Below are 20,903 nucleotides of genomic sequence, written 5' to 3'. Positions count from 1 at the left end.
CTCCGTTCGCCGTGCCTTGTTTTTCCTAAGAAGGACATACTCCTGATAGGAAGCTTTAAGTTTTGCAATTGCATTTGGTTTGTGCTTTGTGGGAATGTTAGCCATATGCCAAAACTGAAGTACATCATCAATGACATTTGAACAGCTTCTTGGAACATCCAGTTTGTTGATCTTCAAATCGAAGAACAGACGACATAATACTTGACGATTGGTGGGTAATTGATTGCCCTCAAGTGCCGGAATCATTTCTCCCAGCAACCAAATGCTGAGAGAATCCCTTGTTTGATAACCTGCTGCAACTGCTGCACTCATCATTGGTTGATTACTGCAAAAAAGGGAAAAAGAGAAACTTAATTTTTATACAAATATCAAATTCTTGATTAATAACATATATAATATGCAATACATTGTATAATGTATAGTGTATACTAATACATAAGCGTTACAACGTATATATATTATATAATATATACGTTAGCTCATTCAAAACTTTGGGTCTGTTGAGCTGTCACTTAATTATAATGGATTGACTTGAAATTTTTGCCAGTTGTTTATTACCTGTTTCCTCATTTTTTAGCACCTATGCATATCAAATTTCAGATTTTTTTTTTTCTGAACACCCTAATATACCTATCTATATATATATATAATATAATATAATATAATATATATATATATATATATATGTAATATAATATAATATATAGCTCCTTCTAAAGAAGCCTGGTGTTGGCTTAGCGGCTAGGGTGCCAGCTTAGGATGCCTAGGATCCTGGGTTCGAATCCCGGTCGATCGCTGAATTAACGCCAGGGGGGTTGACTCAGCCTGTCATCCTTCCGAGGTCGGCCAATTGAGTGAGTACCAGCTCACTGGTAATTCCCTGTTTGTTGTAAAAGGCGACAAACAGGGTTGGCGGCAGGAAGGGCATCCGGCCATACATTGCTTCAAAAAGGGGACCAACAAAAACAGACATGCAACCACGGTGCCCGAAAAAGGCCAACCCCCGCTTTGCGGGGAAAAATGTTTGTAAATGTTGTAAAAAAAATGTAAATGTTTCATGATATTTGTTATATTATATCACGTTTATCTCTCAATATTGTTGAAATGAAGATCAAATAGCTATATGTTGAAATATGTTGAAAAAGTCAAAACTTTACATGGGGTGTACTTACTTTTTCACGTGACTGTATATATATTGTTGCAGTTTTGAGAACCCACACAGGTACAATCATTAAAGGTTAAAGATTGCACCCCATAGCTAGGCCACATGCATCACGTAGGTCACCTTGGAACGTTAGTTATTTCATAGTATGTGTTTAGGATAAGGCCATTTCCAATAGTTGCATCTGCGTTGTGTAAAACAAATAAGAGTAGGCCCCGTTCATTTTGCAGCCTCCCTCCAACCAACTCCATTGTGCCTATCCTGTCTGCACCCCATTGCCCCTCGCAGTTTGTTACGCTTTGGCTGCCAGCAGCGTTTGCTGCTCTTGCTCGCTCAAACCAGCCCAAAGGCCACGAGTTAAGGCCTGAAAAGGGGGCGGAGCGCAAGGGTGGGGGTGTGGCCACGTGAAGCAGCCATCAAGGGCGGAGCCGGTAACACCTCAACAGCCAATCAGGGCTGAGGCGACATCGCCTGACAGGGTGTGGCCAGAGATTTGAGAGGGTTCGCTGGGCGTGGCAATAAAACCCTTCGCGCGAGGCCCCCACCTCAGTTGAGAAGGGAGAGGCAGGCGCTTGAGTTATGAGCCGGGGTCCTCTGCTGAATGAGTTTGAGGAGAGACGCGCTATGGCAAGCATTTGGAAAGGATTGATTGCGCTTTACAAAGGGCTGGCGAAGGACTTGTGAGGGGAGCCAAGCCTTGGCATTCGGGCAGAAGGACATTGGTGGAAGGCGCTTTGGTAACATCATTGGGGGAGCGGCGCATTGTACATAACGATACCGGGAGCGCATATAAAGGCGCCGGTACACCTATTGCGTACGCAATATAATTGCCAGCCAACCGACCTTTCCCCGATATATTTATAATTGTCCGCCTCGCGCCTACGCCACGCGGAGAGCTGCCTGCCGTCATCCATCGCCTGCACGGTACGAGTTGGGGACCGGACGAGCTGTGGACCCTTGGACCCTCACCCCTACCATCTACAAACCCCGTGTGAGTGAGTCTGAGAGTGAGTCTGAGTGCGAACGGGCCCGTGTCCAGGGAATAAGTATAAGACTGTATAAGGCTGCCCTGTGTATCTGCTTCTTCCTCTTCACTGTACATTACTTTTCTTCCTCTTCTTCTTCGTGTACAAATTGTTAATAAATTCTTGTGTTATTCCTTTTCCTCTTGGTCCGACCGTTTTAGTCATTTCCTCCATTGGGTAAACGCGGCACGATTACAACCACTTAGAATCGGGTTTAGTTTTTGGTTAACAGCTCGGATCGCGGATTGCTATCCATTCGGCATATTACATCAACATCCGTGATTCGGGCGGGAGTTATTTCCTCGTTTCCGGCCAGCATTAGTACTTAGGTAATAGCGAATCGCTAGTCCTAAAAACCCTACCTAACGCTGCCCGGAAAGGACGTCATAGCCACCGGATCCCGTCGGTCAGTAAAAGAAAAGGGGATTAACCCCCTCTTGGTAAAGGGGAAGGCCGACGAGGAGATCTGCAACAATTGGTGTCGGGGAGTGGGATTTGGAACCCGAACCAAATTTTTTATCTTTTGGACAAATTTGGTCAAAATTACGAGCGACCCAAATTTAGCATTAACATCTAAATTTTAAATCGTGCCATGGATAACCAAGGCGGTCGGATGTCGGTGGGGGAAAATGAGGGAGTAGAGGAAGGGTTAGGATCAACCCAGGACCCCCGGGAAGATTTTTTTTTTTTTTTTTTTTGCATACAGGATCGAGGCTCGTGAAAGAGCGAACATTAATCACACAGAAAGACAAACAGACACATACAACAAATAACATCGGGAGCGGGAGACAAGATGGGGAGAGAGGGGGAAGGACACAAACAAAACATTTGAGAGCAGGGACCGAGAGACATGGAGACATCGAGAGATCTGTGGGAGGGAGAGGGCTTTGGGGGGGAGGCATGTGAAGGGGGGTGGGGGGGTGGGAGAGGTATAAACATATGGACACTGCCAGGACTTCCAGGAAGGAAGTTGGAATTTCAAACAAGGTGGATCTGGGGTGAATTAGTGGGGGTAGAAAAGATCAAGGTTTTGGATGGGGGAAGATAAGAGATGGTGGTGAACAGCTGCTTTAAAGACCTGGAGGGAGGAGTGGGATTGAAGGGAGTGTGGGAGTTTGTTCCAGAGGCGGGAGAAAAGAGGAATGAAAGAGTGAAGGTGAGCAGAGAGCCGAGATTTCGGCAGTTTAACCATCAGAGGGTTGCTGGCAGATCTTGTGCGACCTGTAGGAATATTTGGGGGACAGAGCACAGAGAGAGCTGGGGGAGCAAGGCCGGAGAGGAGTCGGTAGAAGACAGAAAGACCACCTACCTGCCTGCGGTGAGTGAGTGAAAGGCCCTCAGAGATAGCTTCATCGCGGGAGATTCCAATGATTTTGAAAGCTTTGGATTCAACAGCGTGAAGCCGAGCAAGGTGTGAGGCAGGAGCACCAGCCCATAGGGGAGAACAGTATTCCATTGAGCTGCGGATGAAAGCCTTGTATGTGGTGAGGAGCTCAGGTGTGCCGAGGAAGGACTTCGCACAACGGAGGATGCCCAGTCGGCGACTGGCTTTGGAGGCCAGCTTGGAAATGTGGTTTTCCCAAGAAAGATCATGGCAGATAGTGAGACCCAAAATTGGGACAATTGGGAGAAATGGAAGAGGACACTGATGAGGGTGCAGCAGTAGGGGTGGCAGAGGAACAAAATGGTGGCGCCTCACACATGGCTGCAGTAGCCAAGCACGCTGTACCAACGGTTTTTGACCTGCAGCAATTCATGACACAATTCGGCGCATTCATGGCAGAGTGAAAGTGCGAAAATAACAAAAGGAGTGATGAAATGAGCCGGATGGGGGAGTGGATGGCTAATCAAATGGAAGAAATGAAGGCTCAGGGTGAGCGAGTGGAAAACGAAATTGGGGGATTGAAAAATGATATGGGCAACCAAATTTGGTGATTGAAACATGATATGGGAAATCAAATTGGGGGGTTAGAAAGCACAATGAGAAATCGAATTGAAGGGTTTGGAAACAGAATGGGTGACCACATACAAAAATGTGGGGAGAACATAGACCGCAGGTCGAGCGGGAAAGGCACACTGGTACGCGACGAGGTAACGCGATGTGAGAAGCGCGGGTTAAGCGAGGGGGAGCAAAGCACAGCCGGGTGGACCGGGGTAGAAATCGCGACACGGGGTATGGAAAAGCCGACGACCGCCGAAGTAGAAGAGAAAATTTTATTAGTGCCGGCGCTCGTCGAGGAAAAATAAAATGGAATAATTATCGTTGAAATCGGGGTTAAGGAGACGGCAAAGATAGAAAATCAATCGCGGAAGGAAGAAATGGAATGTACACAAAGTCTGCATTCGCATTATGATGTCGTGCTGCCTAACCAAAATGGAAGTTTGCAGATGCGGTTAGAGGAGAAAAGGGTCCCGAAGGTAAGCAGGATTGTGTATGGCATGAAAAGGTTGGGATCGCGACTTGACCCGGGCGCTTGTGGAAGGTCCGTGGTGAGGTGTACGAAAGTGAATGGCGTGCGTGTGAGAAAAAAGTGTGCACCGAAGGGCGGGTGTGTAACAGGAGAGTGTGAAAGTGAGAGTGTGCGACACAGATGTGAGTTGGTTGTGGAGAGTGTGCGAGGATGCACACCAGAGTGTGTCGGAGAGAGTGTGCGAGGATGCACACCAGAGATGGATGGAGAGAGTGTGCGGGAATGCACACCGGAGCGGGTGATTGGGTGTACAATAGAGTGCACACCCATGGTGGTTACGGAGTACTTAACGGGGGAGAGTGCACGAGAGGAGTGCGGGGAAGAAAGGTGTGTTACGGAGTGTGTAACAGAGAAGTGTGTAACAGAGTGTGCGAATAGAATGAGTGCGCCAGGGTGTGCGCGAGAATGTGTAGTAAGGGAGTGTATGGGCTGTGTGAGTATGGGAAGGGTCGCGTGTGGATGTGAGAATGCGATCCAAGCATCGACACAGACCGGGGCAGCGTTTAGGCCGACGTACAGCCGACGCGAGCTCTCGGGGCGTGGTGCGCTTTGTGTGCTGCGGGAGCCGGCGACAGGGTCTGGCTAGAGATTCGAGAGGGTTCGCTGGGCGTGGCAATAAAACCCTTCGCGCGAGGCCCCCACCTCAGTTGAGAAGGGAGAGGCAGGCGCATGAGTTATGAGCCGGGGTCCTCTGCTGAATGAGTTTGAGGAGAGGCGTGCTGTGGCAAGCATTTTGAAAGGATTGATTGTGCTTTACAAAGGGCTGGTGAAGGACTGCAGCGTTGTGAAGGACTTGTGAGGGGAGCCAAGCCTTGGCATTCGGGCAGAAGGACGTTGGTGGAAGGCGCTTTGGTAACATCATTGGGGGAGCGGCGCATTGTACATAACGATACCGGGAGCGCATATAAAGGCGCCGGTACACCTATTGCGTACGCAATATAATTGCCAGCCAACCGACCTTTCCCCGATATATTTATAATTGTCCGCCTCGCGCCTACGCCACGCGGAGAGCTGCCTGCCGTCTTCCATCGCCTGCACGGTACGAGTCGGGGACCGGACGAGCTGTGGACCCTTGGACCCTCAACCCGACCATCTACAAACCCCGTGTGAGTGAGTCTGAGAGCGAGTCTGAGTGTGAACGGGCCCGTGTCCAGGGAATAAGTATAAGACTGTATAAGGCTGCCCTGTGTATCTGCTTCTTCCTCTTCACTGTACAATACTTTTCTTCCTCTTCTTCTTAGTGTACAAATTGTTAATAAATTCTTGTGTTATTCCTTTTCCTCTTGGTCCGACCGTTTTAGTCATTTCCTCCATTGGGTAAACGCGGCACGATTACAACCGCTTAGAATCGGGTTTAGTTTTTGGTTAACAGCTCGGATCGCGGACTGCTATCCGCTCGGCATATTACATCAACATCCGTGATTCCGGCGGGAGTTATTTCCTCGTTTCCGGCCAGCGTTAGTACTTAGGTAATAGCGAATCGCTAGTCCTAAAAACCCTACCTAACGCTTGCCTGGGAAGGACATCATAGCCCCCGGATCCCGTCGGTCAGTAAAAGACAAGGGGATTAACCCCCTCTTGATAAAGGGGAAGGCCGACGAGGAGATCCGCAACAATATATATATGCATTAGGCCGACGCGTGCTCCCGCTCCCTTAATCTTGTGTTTTATGTGTCAGTTTGTCTTTTTGTGATTAATGGTAGCTCTTACACGAGCATGGATCTTGTATCCCCCCCCCAAAAAAAAAAACTCATACGTGACCAATATCAAAAAAGTCCGCTCGCAGTCTCGATGTGACTTACGGCTGTATGTCTCTCATGGCCGTATCCTCCCTTCTCTTCCGGTTTCTCTCCACGTTTGCTAAAGCCTCGCTTGCCAGCGAGGTTTTCGTTTTATTTGCAGCTGTCCACACTCTCCATCGAAATCGAAGTTAAGTAATATTTTTCCCATTTGTATTTTCGTTATAACTGTATTTATTTTATGGTGTTGTACGTATCGTGTGTCCCGAGGAAGATTTTCGGTGCAAATCTTTCGTACCTGTATAGAAAATCGTGTTAAATCGTGACGTGTCTTTTGAGGCCTTGAACAGTGTACAACCTTGAGGCTTTGTGTTCCTCTCAGCGGTCCGTCTTTTGTGCTCCAATAACTTTCGTTCTCTGCTTTTCCCAGTCTTTTCACCCCATAGCTTACTTCCTTGTTTAAAATCAACTCAAAAAAAACAAAAACATTTCCTTCTCTGTTCTTATTCTTTGTTCTCATTCGTTTATTCGTTCTTATTCGTTCGTTCGTTCTTCGAACGACGTTCACTGTTATTACTGTTACTGTAATAACAGTTATTACTGTTCACTGTTAACGTTCACTGTTATTAACCTTATAAATATAATGTTTACACTTTCCCCTCAAGTTCTGTATTCCCTCATATATTATAACACCTTTTTCTTCTTCTTCTTTAAAAGGTTGCTTTCGACTTGCTCACCAAATCCATCCATCCCAAAAAAAAATTCCATCTCTTTCAGTGCCTCTTTTCTACATTCCCTAAACTCTCCTGCACTCCATCCTCCCTCCAGCGTCCTTAAATGTATTTTTGACTCGAAAGTCACAAGAAACTCATTTTGCAATAAATGTTCGTTTCCCATTAATCGTACACTTTCTAAAATCCAATCTCACCCCTCCCCTCCAAATCTTCCCCATAACCCCTCCCATCCAAATCTTCCCCATCACCCCTCCCCTCCAAATCTTCCCCCTTGCCACTCCCCTCCTAATCCTCCCCATCACCCATCCCTTTCAAATCTCCCCCCTTTCCCCTTCTCTCCTAAACTCCCCCAAACACCCCTCCCCTCCAAGACTCCCCTCGCCCCTCCCCTCCTTGACTCCCCCCTCACCCCTCCCCTCCAAATCTCCCCCATATCCCATCCCTTTCAAATTCCTCCCCTTGTCCCTTCCCTCCTAAACTCCCCCCTCACCCCTCCCCTTCAAATCTCCCCACCCTCATTTCTTCTCAATTTCCCCCCTCTCACTCCCCCTCCTCAAAGCGTCCTCCCCACTTCTTCCCTCTTCCAACTCTCACCTCCATCTCCCCCAACCTTCTGCCTCGCTCTTCCCCCTCCTCAAATAACACCTCATTGTGCCTCACCCAATCACCATCAAACCTTTCATCCGCCCCATCCTTCCCTTTCTCCGAGCTATTCTGAAATCTCTGACACACCTTCAAAGGCTCTCCCTACCTCTTCCACCTCTTCCACATCTTACCCTACCCCTCCTCCCCCCTGTTCTGTATCCGATGCTCCCCCTTCCTCTTCATTAACGGTATGGACCTCAAACATCCGGGGCCTTCGTTCAAACTCAACTGATCTCTCCATACAGGTTGCTTCTGTCAAACCAGACGTGATCTGCTTAACAGAAACTTTCCTCCTTCGTGATATCTCTGATTCCTTAGTATCTCTCCCGGGTTACTCCCTCCTCCGGTATGATAGACCTGAGCCTCGTCCTGGAGGTGGGGTTGCTATCTTTATCAAAAACTCTCTTCCTCACTCGCCCTGCACTGCACTCTCTCCACCTCACCCCCAGGAATACCTCTGGCTACGGCTTCCCCTTCGCTCCCTCCTCTTGTTCATATGTGTGTTGTACCGTCCACCAAACAGTGATGACTCCATCTACATCTCGCTGTCTGATAATATGGACCAACTTCTGTCTACTCATCCTAACTCTCTCTTCCTCATATGTGGTGATTTCAATTGTCACCATGCCAGTTGGCTGGGTGTGGGTACCTCTCTCACCAGCCATGGCTCCTCAGCAAAGGACTTCTGCAACTCACTGGGACTGACACAATCTGTCAATTTCCCGACCTGGATCTCAGTCAACGGAGCATCTTCTCTTCTGGACTTGGTTATGACTAACTTCCCTGAAAATGTCTGCTGCTCTTCTTCTGCTCCAATCGGCTCATCTGATCATGTGCTTGTTAAAGTGGACATCTCTCTGACCATTCTCAGGGAGCCTCCTCCGCATCGACGAGTCTGGCATTTCACTCAGGCCAACTGGCATGGTCTTCAAGCAGCCATCAATCATCTGGACTGGTCTCCCATCTCTACCACCTCTGACATCAACTCATCCTGGGAATTCTTCCAAAGTAAATTGCTCTCTCTCATGCACAGATTTATCCCATCTCGTCTTCAGTTGTCATACCCTTCCTCCCGTCCATGGTACACGGAATCTTGTGGTGAGGCTGTTGCCCAGAAACAACTTGCCTTCATCTCCTGGAAAGCAAATCCAACGGAAGGAAATCTCATTTCCTTTCGCAAAGCCCGAAGCAAGTGTGTGTCCACCCTCAGGAGAGCCAGGAAACAATATCTCTCTGTTCTCAAGACCGAACTCTCTTATCTGTCTCCCTCTTCCAAATCCTGGTGGCGTCTGGTCAAATCTGTTTCTGGTGATTGTTTCCCCTCCATCCCCTCCCTTACCTCAAACGGCTACACAGCTGACTCCGCACGTGAAAAAGCTGAATGCCTCAACTCTGTGTTTGCCTCTAAATCTTGTGTCCAAAACCCATCCCTCTCTGTACCCACCGTACCCAGTCGTACCCAGCTGCTCCTGGACTCCGTGTCCTTTCCTCCTGACAAGGTGGAAAAGTTTCTGTCAACCCTCGACTCTGATTCTGCAACTGGGCCTGACGGCATCAGCCCACGGGTCCTAAAATCCTGTTCTTCCGCTCTTTCACTCCCTCTCTCTGTTCTCTTCACCCTCTCTTTTGCTCAAGGTCAACTGCCATCTGCTTGGAAATCAGCCAACATCACCGCTTTGCACAAAAAAGGTGCAAAAACAGATCCTAGCAACTACAGACCAATCAGCCTTCTCCCAATTATCAGCAAAGTCATGGAATCCATCATTGCTTCGGATATGAAATCTTTCCTCTTCTCCAATGGCTTGATCTCTGATCATCAATTTGGTTTCAGACCAGGTCACTCTACTCTGGACATGCTGCTTCTGCTGTCTCAACAATGGATGGATGTCCTCAATGCCAAACAGGAAATTAGAGCTGTCTCCCTCGACATATCACGTGCCTTCGATACGGTCTGGCACCCTGCTCTGCTCACCAAACTCTCCTTTGGTATCCATGGAAATCTCCACGCATGGCTGGCGGACATCCTCTCTCATCATAGTCAACGTGTGGCCCTGAATGGGTTTCTCTCATCTCATCTTCCTGTTCAGGCTGGAGTTCCCCAAGGCAGTGTTCTGGGCCCTGTGCTTTTTCTGGTCTTCATCAATGATCTCTCTGACTCTCTTGAAAATCCTCTCTATCTCTTTGCTGATGACTCCACTCTCTGCCGCTCCATTCCTCATCCCTCAGATTGGCAGTCTGCAGCCTCCTCACTCTCTGCAGACCTGGACAAAATCACAGACTGGGCAAACAAGTGGAACATGTCTTTCAATCCTGACAAATCTCACACTCTTACGATGTCTCTCCGAAAAGACCGACTGGACAACCCTCCCATCTACTTTCTGAATAATCCTCTCCAAGAAGTTCTGTCACTCAAGCTTTTGGGTCTCACTATCTACCATGATCTTTCCTGGGAAAACCACATTTCCAAGCTGGCCTCCAAAGCCAGTCGCCGACTGGGCATCCTCCGTCGTGCGAAGTCCTTCCTTGGCACACCTGAGCTCCTCACCACATACAAGGCTTTCATCCGCAGCTCAATGGAATACTGCTCTCCCCTCTGGGCTGGTGCTCCTGTCTAACACCTAGCTCGTTTTCACGCTGTTGAAACCAAAGCGTTCAGAATCATTGGAATCTCCCGCGATGACGCTATCTCCGCGGGCCTTTCCCTTACTCACCGCAGGCAGGTTGGTGGTCTTTCCGTCTTCTACCGACTCCTCTCCGGCCTTGCTCCCCCAGCTCTCTCTGGGCTCTGTCCCCCAAATATTCCTGCAGGTCGCTCAAGATCTGCCTGCAACCCTCTTATGGTTAAACTGCCAAAATCAAGACTCTCTGCTCACCTTCACTCCTTCATTCCTCTTTTCTCCCGCCTCTGGAACAAACTCCCTCACTCTCTTCAATCCCACTCCTCCCTCCAGGTCTTTAAAACGGCTGTTCACCACCATCTCTTATCTTCCCCAATCCAAAACCTTGATCTTTTCTACCCCCGCTAATTTCACCCCAAATCCACTTTTTTGAGGTGACTTTTGACTTCTTTCCTGGAAGTCCTTGGTGTCCTTGCGTTTTATACCTATCCTGCCTCCCCCCAGGCCCTCTGCCTCCCACACATCTCCCGATGTCCCTGCCCTCAAATGTTGTGTTTGTGTGCTTCCTCCCCTTCTCTCCCCATCTTGTCGACCGCTCCCATTTTTATATACTTTGTTTGCTTGTTTGTTTGATTTGTTTGTTTGATAAATGTTAGCTCTTTCACGAGCCTCGACTCTGTATGCAAAAAAAAAAAGAAAAAAAAAAAAAAGCCTTTTGCTAAAGTCATCTGCATTTCACACAAAAATCTTAACAACAATATTACCTTGAACTAAAAATCCGACAAGTATATGATAACAACAAAGGCGGAAGTGACGAATCTGTAACCATATATATATATATATATATATATATATATATATATATATATATATATATATATATATATATATATATATATATATATATATATATATATAAAATATATATCAAGTTAGCTCCTTCTAACCACTGACTGACTGATTGACTGATTGACTGACACATTGGTATTAATGTTCGGTACCTTCCGGGTGTTGTGCAAAGCTGAAATTTGGCGTGCCAACGTACATTAAAACCGTAAACACATATGTTAAATAAAAAAAATAAAAAAAATAAAAACCTAAATTGATGTCTGGCATTTTTAAATTGTAATTTCTATAAGTGCATACTGTGAAATAAAAATCTCAATGAAAACTTATGTAAAAACCATAAACTCAACCGTAAAATAAAAAACAATTAAAAAAACAACCTGAATTGATAGTTTTTCCTGGCAAAGGATATGTTGTTGGTTTTGCTGTGGTCTATGTACCTGCCGTGGTCAAGGCAGGAATTTGTAATTTGGCCATTATGCCAAGTGAAGCTCACCTACGCTTCAAGAAGAACACCATGGGATCTTTAACATCCCCTGACCACTGGTACTGGCAGATGAGTCCTCAGGCTTAACGTCCTTCCGGTAGATAGCACACGCATTGATGCATTGCCCTGTCTGCTAAACACCAGGATGACAGTTTACAGCTGAGCCATGAATTGAGCACAGGCTATCAATTAATCAATCAATAACTTATTTTGGTTTATTGGGAACATCAATCACTGGACAAGACAGTCCGAAGACTGATGTTTGTCCAAGTTTACAATAATAAAAGTGTTTCGTAAAAGTTACAAATATACATAGAAATTAGTCATACCATAAGATAAAGAAAGATGAGTTGTAATTCGAAATATGAAAGATAAATATCCGAATGGTATTACAGTATGTGCACTCATAGGTGAGTGTACCTATCGATAGGTTATCCTACCAGGCATGCCTTGTTAAACAGTACGTTTTCAGCTTGCCTTGAAATATTCCATTTGTACAACTTTTTGCTTGGCAAATGTATAATTATTTAAATCACTAGAATCCAATGTAGCTGATTTAATTTAAATGCAATTCTATAACGGTTTAGTAAAGCTTCTAGTTTACAATACAAATCGTTCTATAATAATCAATTGAGATGGGGATTATGTGTAATGGTGAGATTTTGATAAACGCTTCAGAGTGAACTGAGATGGTTGATTACTTGTTGGCACAATTTCATGATGGATACTTAACGAAGAACCCAAGATTTGGAAGAAATTATTTCCACGATAATTCAACGACACAAAGATTAAGGTGAAAATTGTGCACACAGCTTCATTGTAACTCAATAAAGATTAAAATTTTTGATTGCATTTGTTCCAATTTTAAAATAGAATAATTCATTTTCCAAGTTTAAGTATTCAGGTTCGCACAATACTTATAAACATAGGGGCAATACCCCTGGCACTCACCTGGTAGAATAAACAGCATACTTCACCAACTAAGGGTATTTAAACCAATTTCAATGGTTCCTAGAAGACAGCGCAGCATGTAGAATCATACCAACATAATCATAAGACTTTAAACAAACAAAGAAAAAAAATACCTATTTGGGGACAACCTTCCCTCCCCCAACCACATATACCTCCTAAGACCCCAATTTTTCTAATGTCTTGAACAAACATTGGTTCATCATGGGTAATTAAGGTTGTGGTGAAATTTCATCGAAATAGTGTGTGTAGTTTCAAAGGAAAAAGCAAAGTCCTATTTTGTGGGGTCAAACCTGAATCCCCTTTGACCCTGGTAAACCCCCTTAAACCCCGATTTTTTTTAATGCCGTGAACAAACTTTAGTCAAAACACAACACATATATCATTTATGCCAAATTTGGTCGCAATCCCATCAGCGGTTTCGGAGAAGAAGTTTCAAGTGTTTACGGACTGACGGACGGACAACGCGCCATCGCATAAGATCCCCTGAACTTCGTTCCAGGTGAGCTAAAAATGGAAGGTCATGCAAAACTGGATTGTTGTAAACATTCCTGGAATGTGTCCAGGGCATAACCTTTTCACCAATTGAGATTTTGTCATCACATTTTAACAAACCTTTATTATGAGAAAATGGATGACTAATTAATAAATTTAGCATTTTTTTTTTTTTAGTTGCTGTTTTTGTCAACTTCAGTTTGAGTACAAAGTGGATGAGGACAGGCTTTGCATTTTGGGATGCTTTCTCGTTCATAATAATTGTGACCCAAAACAGAGTCAATTAGATATCGGTGTATTTCTAAAATGATTTAGTGAAGGGTGGTTATGTTGAGTAAACAGAAATCTAACTACTGTCCATGACTGATACTTTCATATTATTATTTCATTAACAGTTCCTTATATTTAACTGCTTTGATATTTAACTGCATTATCCCTTATGTTTAACCCAAGTGACTGCAATAAAACAATCTACTTCTGCGTTATCAGACAATAATTTCCACCTTATCAGGCTGGAAGCTGGAAGTTATCAGGCTGGAACCTGGAAGCTGGAGTCATTATTATTAATTCCTAGCAGAAGTATCTGGCATTGCTCGGGGAAAAAATGAAATATGAAGTAATTAAATTTAAATTTGCCTTGTTGACAACAAATCAGTACATCCTCAGTACATGATCTTCACTAAAGATATTACTCGATCGCTCCTGGGAAACCCCAGACAGTGTATAAGCAACATACTCACTCGAGGCATGAACATGGAGATTGGAGGTGTCATAATAAACCTTTGTAAAGAAATCTATTTAATACCAGGCGCATGTGTAAAGACCATGATAATTAAATTTGTGTTGTTGACAACAAATCACGCAAACCTCAACATAAGACCTTCACAATACGTATAGATCGATCGCTCCTGGAAAAAAAAAAGGTAGTGTATAAGTCTTATTTGGGGTCAATTTTTGTTTATCCAAATATTGCCCTCGACCTTCCTCTGGGTGAAAGAGGACACCACGCAAAGTTTGGTTGCACTGGTTCCTGCAGGGTCCCTTTTTTTTTTCTTTTTCTTTTTTTTGTATACAAGATCGAGGCTCGTGAAAGAGCTAACATTAATCACACAAAAAGACATACCGACACACAAAACACAAAAAACAAGGGGAGCGGCAGACAAGATGGGGAGAGAGGGGGAAGGACACAAACACAACATTTGAGAGCAGGGACATCGGGAGGACTTGGGGGGAGGTGGGAGAGGAATAAAACATATGAACACTGCAAGGACTCTGGGGTGAATTACTGGGGGTAGAAAAAGATCAAGGTTTTCGATGGGGGAAGATAAGAGATGCTGGTGAACAGCTGTTTTAAAGACCTGGAGGGAGGAGTGGGATTGAAGGGAGTGGGGGAGTTTGTTCCAGAGGCGGGAGAAAAGGGGAATGAAAGAGTGAAGGTGAGCAGAGAGCCTAGACTTTGGCAGTTTAACCATAAGAGGGTTGCAGGCAGATCTTGTGCGACCTGAAGGAATATTGGGGGGACAGAGCACAGAGAGAGCTGGGGGAGCAAGGCCGGAGAGGAGTCGGTAGAAGACAGAAAGACCACCAACCTGCCTGCGGTGAGTGAGTGAAAGGCCCTCGGAGTTGACTACATCGCAAGAGATTCCAATGATTCTGAAAGCTTTGGCCTCAACAGCGTGAAGCCGAGCAAGGTGTGAGGCAGGAGCACCAGCCCAGAGGGGGGAACAGTATTCCATTGAGCTGCGGATGAATGCCTTGTATGTGGTGAGGAGCTCAGGTGTGCCAAGGAAGGACTTCGCACGATGGAGGATGCCCAGTCGGCGACTGGCTTTGGAGGCCAGCTTGGAAATGTGGTTTTCCCAAGAAAGATCATGGCAGATAGTGAGACCCAAAAGCTTGAGCGACAGAACTTCTTGGAGAGGATTGTTGAGAAAGTAGATGGGAGGGTTGTCCTGTCGGTCCTTTCGGAGAGAGATTGTAAGAGTGTGAGATTTGTCAGGATTGAAAGACATGTTCCACTTGTTTGACCAGTCTGTGATTTTGTCCAGGTCTGCAGAGAGTTAGGAGGCTGCAGACTGCCGATCTGAGGGATGAGGAATGGAGCGGCAGATAGTGGAGTCGTCAGCAAAGAGATAGAGAGGATTTTCCAGAGAGTCGGAGAGGTCATTGATGAAGACCAGAAATAGCACAGGGCCCAGAACACTACCTTGGGGAACTCCAGCCAGAACAGGAAGGGAAGATGAGAGAAATCCATTCAGGGCCACACGTTGCCTACGACCAGAGAGGAAATCCGCATAAACGGATTATAGGAAATCCTAATGCATAAACGAACAAACAAACAAACTTTCTTCTTTATCTATTACATCATTATTATTATTACCTTCTCTTACACATTATTCTCACTGAAAATTAGTAATATCACAATTGTTACACCCATACTCTCATAAACTGACTCCTACGATGTCAAACACCCAATCCCGCAGGTCTTCCAAGTGCCAACCCCACACCGATTTACAGAGTGATGAATTTTCCCTCTGCTTGCATCTGCCCCTGGACCTGTCCAAAAGCCATGGCAGGTTTGATATTCGGTGGAATCCTTGGGATCTGCATTATCCTTCCTGCCCTCACGTGTTTCTACGACACATTGCTACAGTGCAGTAAGTCTAATCATGCTTTTTAACATAAATATAACATCACATGCTTGCAGACCAAAAAAATATTGAAACATGTTATGGAAAGCAATCTGTAATATCATGCATTTTGATGATCATAAATTAGAGTTTTCCACTCAACCCCATGGAGTTTACAATGAAGAATGTTAAAGATGATGAACTAGCAGATATTTTTTCAGAATGAATATCTACTTGAAGATGCAAAGATCAGACATTTTAAATCAAGTAAACCATCAATGTTTCATATTAAGCACTTGTATACCACACTAATTAAATGGAAATAACCATTGTACTGTATATAAGCCATATATCTGACATCAGCAGTGTCTTCGTTGTTGAGATGTAAATAAACAAAAATGTGTATCAACCTTAAGATTTGTAATAACTGGAAAGTTTATTCTATAATATTATTCCATATAGGTCTCCATTAAATATATATATCAAAGCCAATGACTGCCTCAAATTACTGTTCACCTCTCTTTTCATTCTTAATACTGAAAACAGGGAAATGTAGAATAATATTTTAGAATAATAGAATTCATAAAAATAAACAATAGTACGTATATTGAATGTGCCTTCATTTCGTTGCACTTTATCAGACATTTATGTAACTGAGATATCTTATCTTCCCTTCATTCCTAACTCTTCACCCTCCAGCCTTCGAGAAGAGGCGGCGGATTAGAAGGTATGAAGTTGTTTTGTATTTTCCAGAAAAAAGAATCCTGACAAAATGCCATTGCTAACCCTGCAAAAAATGTTCTATAGAGATTCCAAAAATTTTTTTTCTATAGAAGTCTTATAGACATCCTATAGAACAGTCCAATAGAGTTTCTATGGAACTCTAGGACCGTTTCTATAGAACAACTTTCCTATATAATACGTTTTCTATAGAATCCTGAAGAGCACTTTCAATACAATCTTATAGAATTAATTTCTATAGGATATTGTGCCTTTCTATAGAAGCCATTCTCTAGGGTTATATTGAAACAGGTCTATAGGATTCTAAAGAACGATCCTATAGGATTCTATAGAACGCTCTATAAGATTGTATACCATTTTATACCATTTTATAGAACACCATTTTATAGACCACCATTGCTGTCCTATAGAACAGGAGTGTTGTCCGATAGAACACCATTTCTGTCCTATAGAACAGAGTCCTCTTCTATAGACCACCATTGCTGTCCTATATAACAGGAGTGTTGTCCTATAGAACACCTTATCTGTCCTATAGAACAGAGTCCTCTTCTATAGACCACCATTGCTGTCCTATAGAACAGAGTCCTCTTCTATAGACCACCATTGCTGTCCTATAGAACAGGAGTGTTGCCCTATAGAACACCATTTCTGTCCTATAGAACAGAGTCCTCTTCTATAGACCACCATTGCTGTCCTATAGAACAGGAGTGTTGTTCTTTCGAACACCATTTCTGCCATATAGAACAGAGTCCTCTTCTATAGACCACCATTGCTGTCCTATAGAACAGAGTCCTCTTCTATAGAACACCGTTTCTGTCCTATAGGACGCCATTTTTGTCCTGTAGAACTACGGTGCTGTTCTATAGAAATAAATTGTTCCAGAGATTTCTATAGAAGTCTAATTGGTTTCTTTAGATATTCTATAGAACATTTTTAGCAGGGAACCGCTCCACAAAAAAAAAATCATGTGGACAGCTGAAGAGAAGCAGCTGAAATTGTCATATTTTTCTTGGGGAAGTTGTGGAAGGTCTTGTTCGTGATCCATAATGTTGAAAAAGAATGAGCCACACAGATACTACTAAAGTCCTACATGCCATGGGTAAAATAGGTAGAGATGTCGAGAGAAATACATTCAGTATTTCTACAGTAACACTGACACAACAATCTCAAGTTTCAACAAGATTTCATTCATGTAAGGGCCCATGTTTTGACCAAACAGCTGGGCAATTGTCTGTGCGGATGATGCCAAGAACTCTAACCGAAGAACATGAAATTAAACTTTCATCTGTGGATTTGTTTGTTTTTGAAACAGTACATTATGAAAATTATTTACAGTATCATTTTAATAACATGTTGTTTAACTGACTACATTAGGGAATGTCAACATGCTATATGGGGGTATGATGTTGAGGTTCAAGCCCAGCTGAAGGCAGCAATGTTGAAGATCTGAGTTATTCTCAGATCTGACCTGAAATTCAGGACTAGGTGAAGGTTTTGCCAGTTTTGCTGCTTCTTCTTCTTTGTAGTCCGTCACATTCAGTGGCTATCAGCCTTGTTTTGGGCGAACTTCAAGTCACCGACAAAAACGCAGCTATTCTCAAGATAACTTTCAGGTCAGATCAGTCTTTTGGGTGTGCCACTGGTAACATGTGACCCAGTGCTATCTGCCGCATGGTCGGGTTGTCGGTGACTAAACCGACACCCCTCACTGCCTTTACTAGTGGGGTAGGTGATTGTGACATCCTGCCAGGACTAAAAACAATACCTGACAAAAGGCGGATGAGTTCCTTAAGGGAGCCAAAGGCCATCCAGTACGGACATGGCGTCTCCTAAAGAAACACCCAATGGGGGCACGAAAATTAATTTTTCTGCCTGGCCTAGTTAGGCCATCCTATACAGTGGTCCAGTGAAGAGGTTTCCTGGTTTCAGGACTAGGTGAAGGTTTTACCAGTTTTTCTCTTCTTCTTCTTCTTCTTTTTCTTTGTCGTCCATCACATTCAGTGGCTGTCAGCCTTGTTTTGGGCAAACTTCAATAAAAATAAAAATAAACTACTGTGTCACTTTTGGATTGTCAGTAAAAACCAAGCTGTCTCATTAATTTATCTTCAATAAGGGGGATAATTTACCTGCCCCGTGTAGTGTAATCGATATGGCATATGCCTGTTCACAACATTGAGACAAATTCTTCATAGTGAAGGAACTGCGCTCCAACGCGAGTCGAAAGAATTGACGCGACCAAAGACGGAATTCGTCCGAGTTGCTTTATTGAAACAAAACAGCTCAGGTATTCTGACAAGCCCGTTTATCGGGCAACAATATATATACACATTTATGTCGGGAAGTTTGCCCGGCAAAAGCTATACCGGGCATGCCCGGGTGTCAAGGGCGAGCCTTGGAAAGGCGAGTCTGGACCTGCCCGGGCGTGTTTGGCTGCGGCCTGGCAAGTCGAGGCTGGGCGTGCCCGGGCGCTCTGGACGAGCCCTGGAAAGGCGATAGCGGGCATGCCCGGCCGCTCTGGGCGAGCCCTGGAAAGGCGAGAGCGGGCATGCCCGGGAAAGACGAGACCGGGCGTGCCCGGGAGGTTCGGGCGTGCCCGGGAGGTTCGGGCGTGCCCGGGAACAGTGAGTCCGGGCATGCCCGGGAGAGGCGCGTCTGGCCGTGTTCTGGCCGGTGCAAGGCGATTGTGTGCATCCAGCGGTAACCGCTACAATAGCTTCAAACTTGGGACTAAAATGCTACCTATGAAAGGCAGTGTTCTCCAAAATCTCCCTGAATAAAAAAACATTAGGTACAATTTCGTAGATTAGGGTTTGAGAAGACAAAGATAAAGAGCGATAAGAGGGGATAGGGGATTTGAGGAAGGAAATAGAAAGAGGTTGGGTGGAGAAAACAGAGTAAGGGAAGGTTCATGTTTTGGACATACAAAAAGCAGCTTGAGATAGTGGGAGAGGAGGAATTTCACCATTTTTATTTATGTCATAAACTTATGGATTGACATTTGAATATTATGCTTGCTTGTTATACATCAAGCTGTCACTTCAAAAATTGGATAGCATTCATAAACTGAAACCTCCCTCCGACCTATGGAGGATTTGGGTATATTTTTTGGAGACTCTGGGAGCAGGGTAACAACTGGAATATGGCATCACCTTTGTGGTTTTGCTTGTAATTTATTTGAGTGAATATTAATATGTTTGCAATTTCCCAACAGGCTTCGGCTGCTGAAACTCCGAAAGATGGCTTTGTTGACAGACACAAAGGGAGTGAACACCAGAACAGGTGAGATTATTGCACTGGGCAGTCCAGATTTGTACTGTATTTGTAAGACCGCCATCTGCTGGATGGCAAAGGGTGACAATTTCCATGCCAACAAAATCATTGTCCAGGGTCTCCCATCTGTACCTATATAATGTGGAATCAAATACTGTACAAGGAATCAGTAATGCCATTTGCTCCTGACACAACACAGAACGCAAAATGACATTATTTTAGGCAATACCTAAATCAAACCCAAGTACTATCTGTGATCCTCGATTATTTTGACCCCCAGCCTGTTTCTATCTCCATCCCTTGCTTTCTCCATCCCACAGCTCTGAAAGAATCCTCTTCATTAGAAGAGTAAAGCTAGAGAGGGCGACATGACCTTACTCCTCCTCTTCTATTACTTGCTGTTTCGTTTTTAGCAGCTCAGCTGTTTAATTGTGCATTTCGGTAATAATATCGCATATGTACTAAATATTGAAAACTTTTGAATATAATTGTAAACAGAATCAATTTATGTTTCAATGGTGGTACCCAAAGTGTATGAAATAAATGAATTATATCCTTCGATCCTATTCCTGCATCATTTATCGATGTTTCACTTTTCGTAACTGTAATGATGGATTTACCATTTACATGCATTATACAATCAAGCGAGCTCATTTTAATTGTGCCAAGATGAAAATATGCTTTCACATTTCCACGCCTTGGTAATTCACCATGTAAAATACACCATTATGCGTTCTTACATGTGACGGCCGACGGGTCCACTGTTGATTGCACTCACAAGTCACAACCATTGGTGGGTCCACTGCTTCCAATGCAACCTGCATTCCAGGACCATCCTGGGAATCCCCGCTTCTTGCATGGAAGCACATAAGGGGGTGTGTTCTCCATTAATAAGTGGCTTTATTTCTGCTTACCAAGCTAATCATTCTGTATGAACCGCTTTGCAAGCCGCTCGGCAAGTGCAACGAGCGATTAAGAGAGATGCTTCGTCAAGTTCGCAAAAAATGGTAGTCAGATTCAAAATGATATGACAACCAATGCAATGTTGAGAAGCATACCACTGCAGCCCTG

The 20,903-nt window shown here is 44.4% G+C and overlaps 1 protein-coding gene across 1 annotated transcript in view; it reads left to right on the top strand.

The window, feature by feature from the left end:
• Positions 1-20,391, top strand: part of LOC144893622 (uncharacterized) — a 41,278-nt gene extending 20,887 nt beyond the window's left edge. Inside the window, exons 3-6 of the mRNA XM_078784434.1 lie at positions 15,675-15,848; positions 16,521-16,548; positions 19,774-19,841; positions 20,153-20,391. Of these exons, the coding sequence (XP_078640560.1) occupies positions 15,675-15,848; positions 16,521-16,548; positions 19,774-19,841; positions 20,153-20,184 (302 nt within the window). The 3' untranslated portion in view covers positions 20,185-20,391. The remainder of the gene's footprint in view (positions 1-15,674; positions 15,849-16,520; positions 16,549-19,773; positions 19,842-20,152) is intronic.
• The last annotated feature ends 512 nt before the right edge of the window (positions 20,392-20,903 follow it).

This window comes from Myxine glutinosa, chromosome 9 (genome assembly GCF_964187855.1).
Source record: "Myxine glutinosa chromosome 9, kmMyxGlut1.1, whole genome shotgun sequence".
In the NCBI taxonomy this organism is placed as follows: domain Eukaryota; kingdom Metazoa; phylum Chordata; class Myxini; order Myxiniformes; family Myxinidae; genus Myxine; species Myxine glutinosa.
This window is presented reverse-complemented; position numbering and strand designations above follow the sequence as displayed.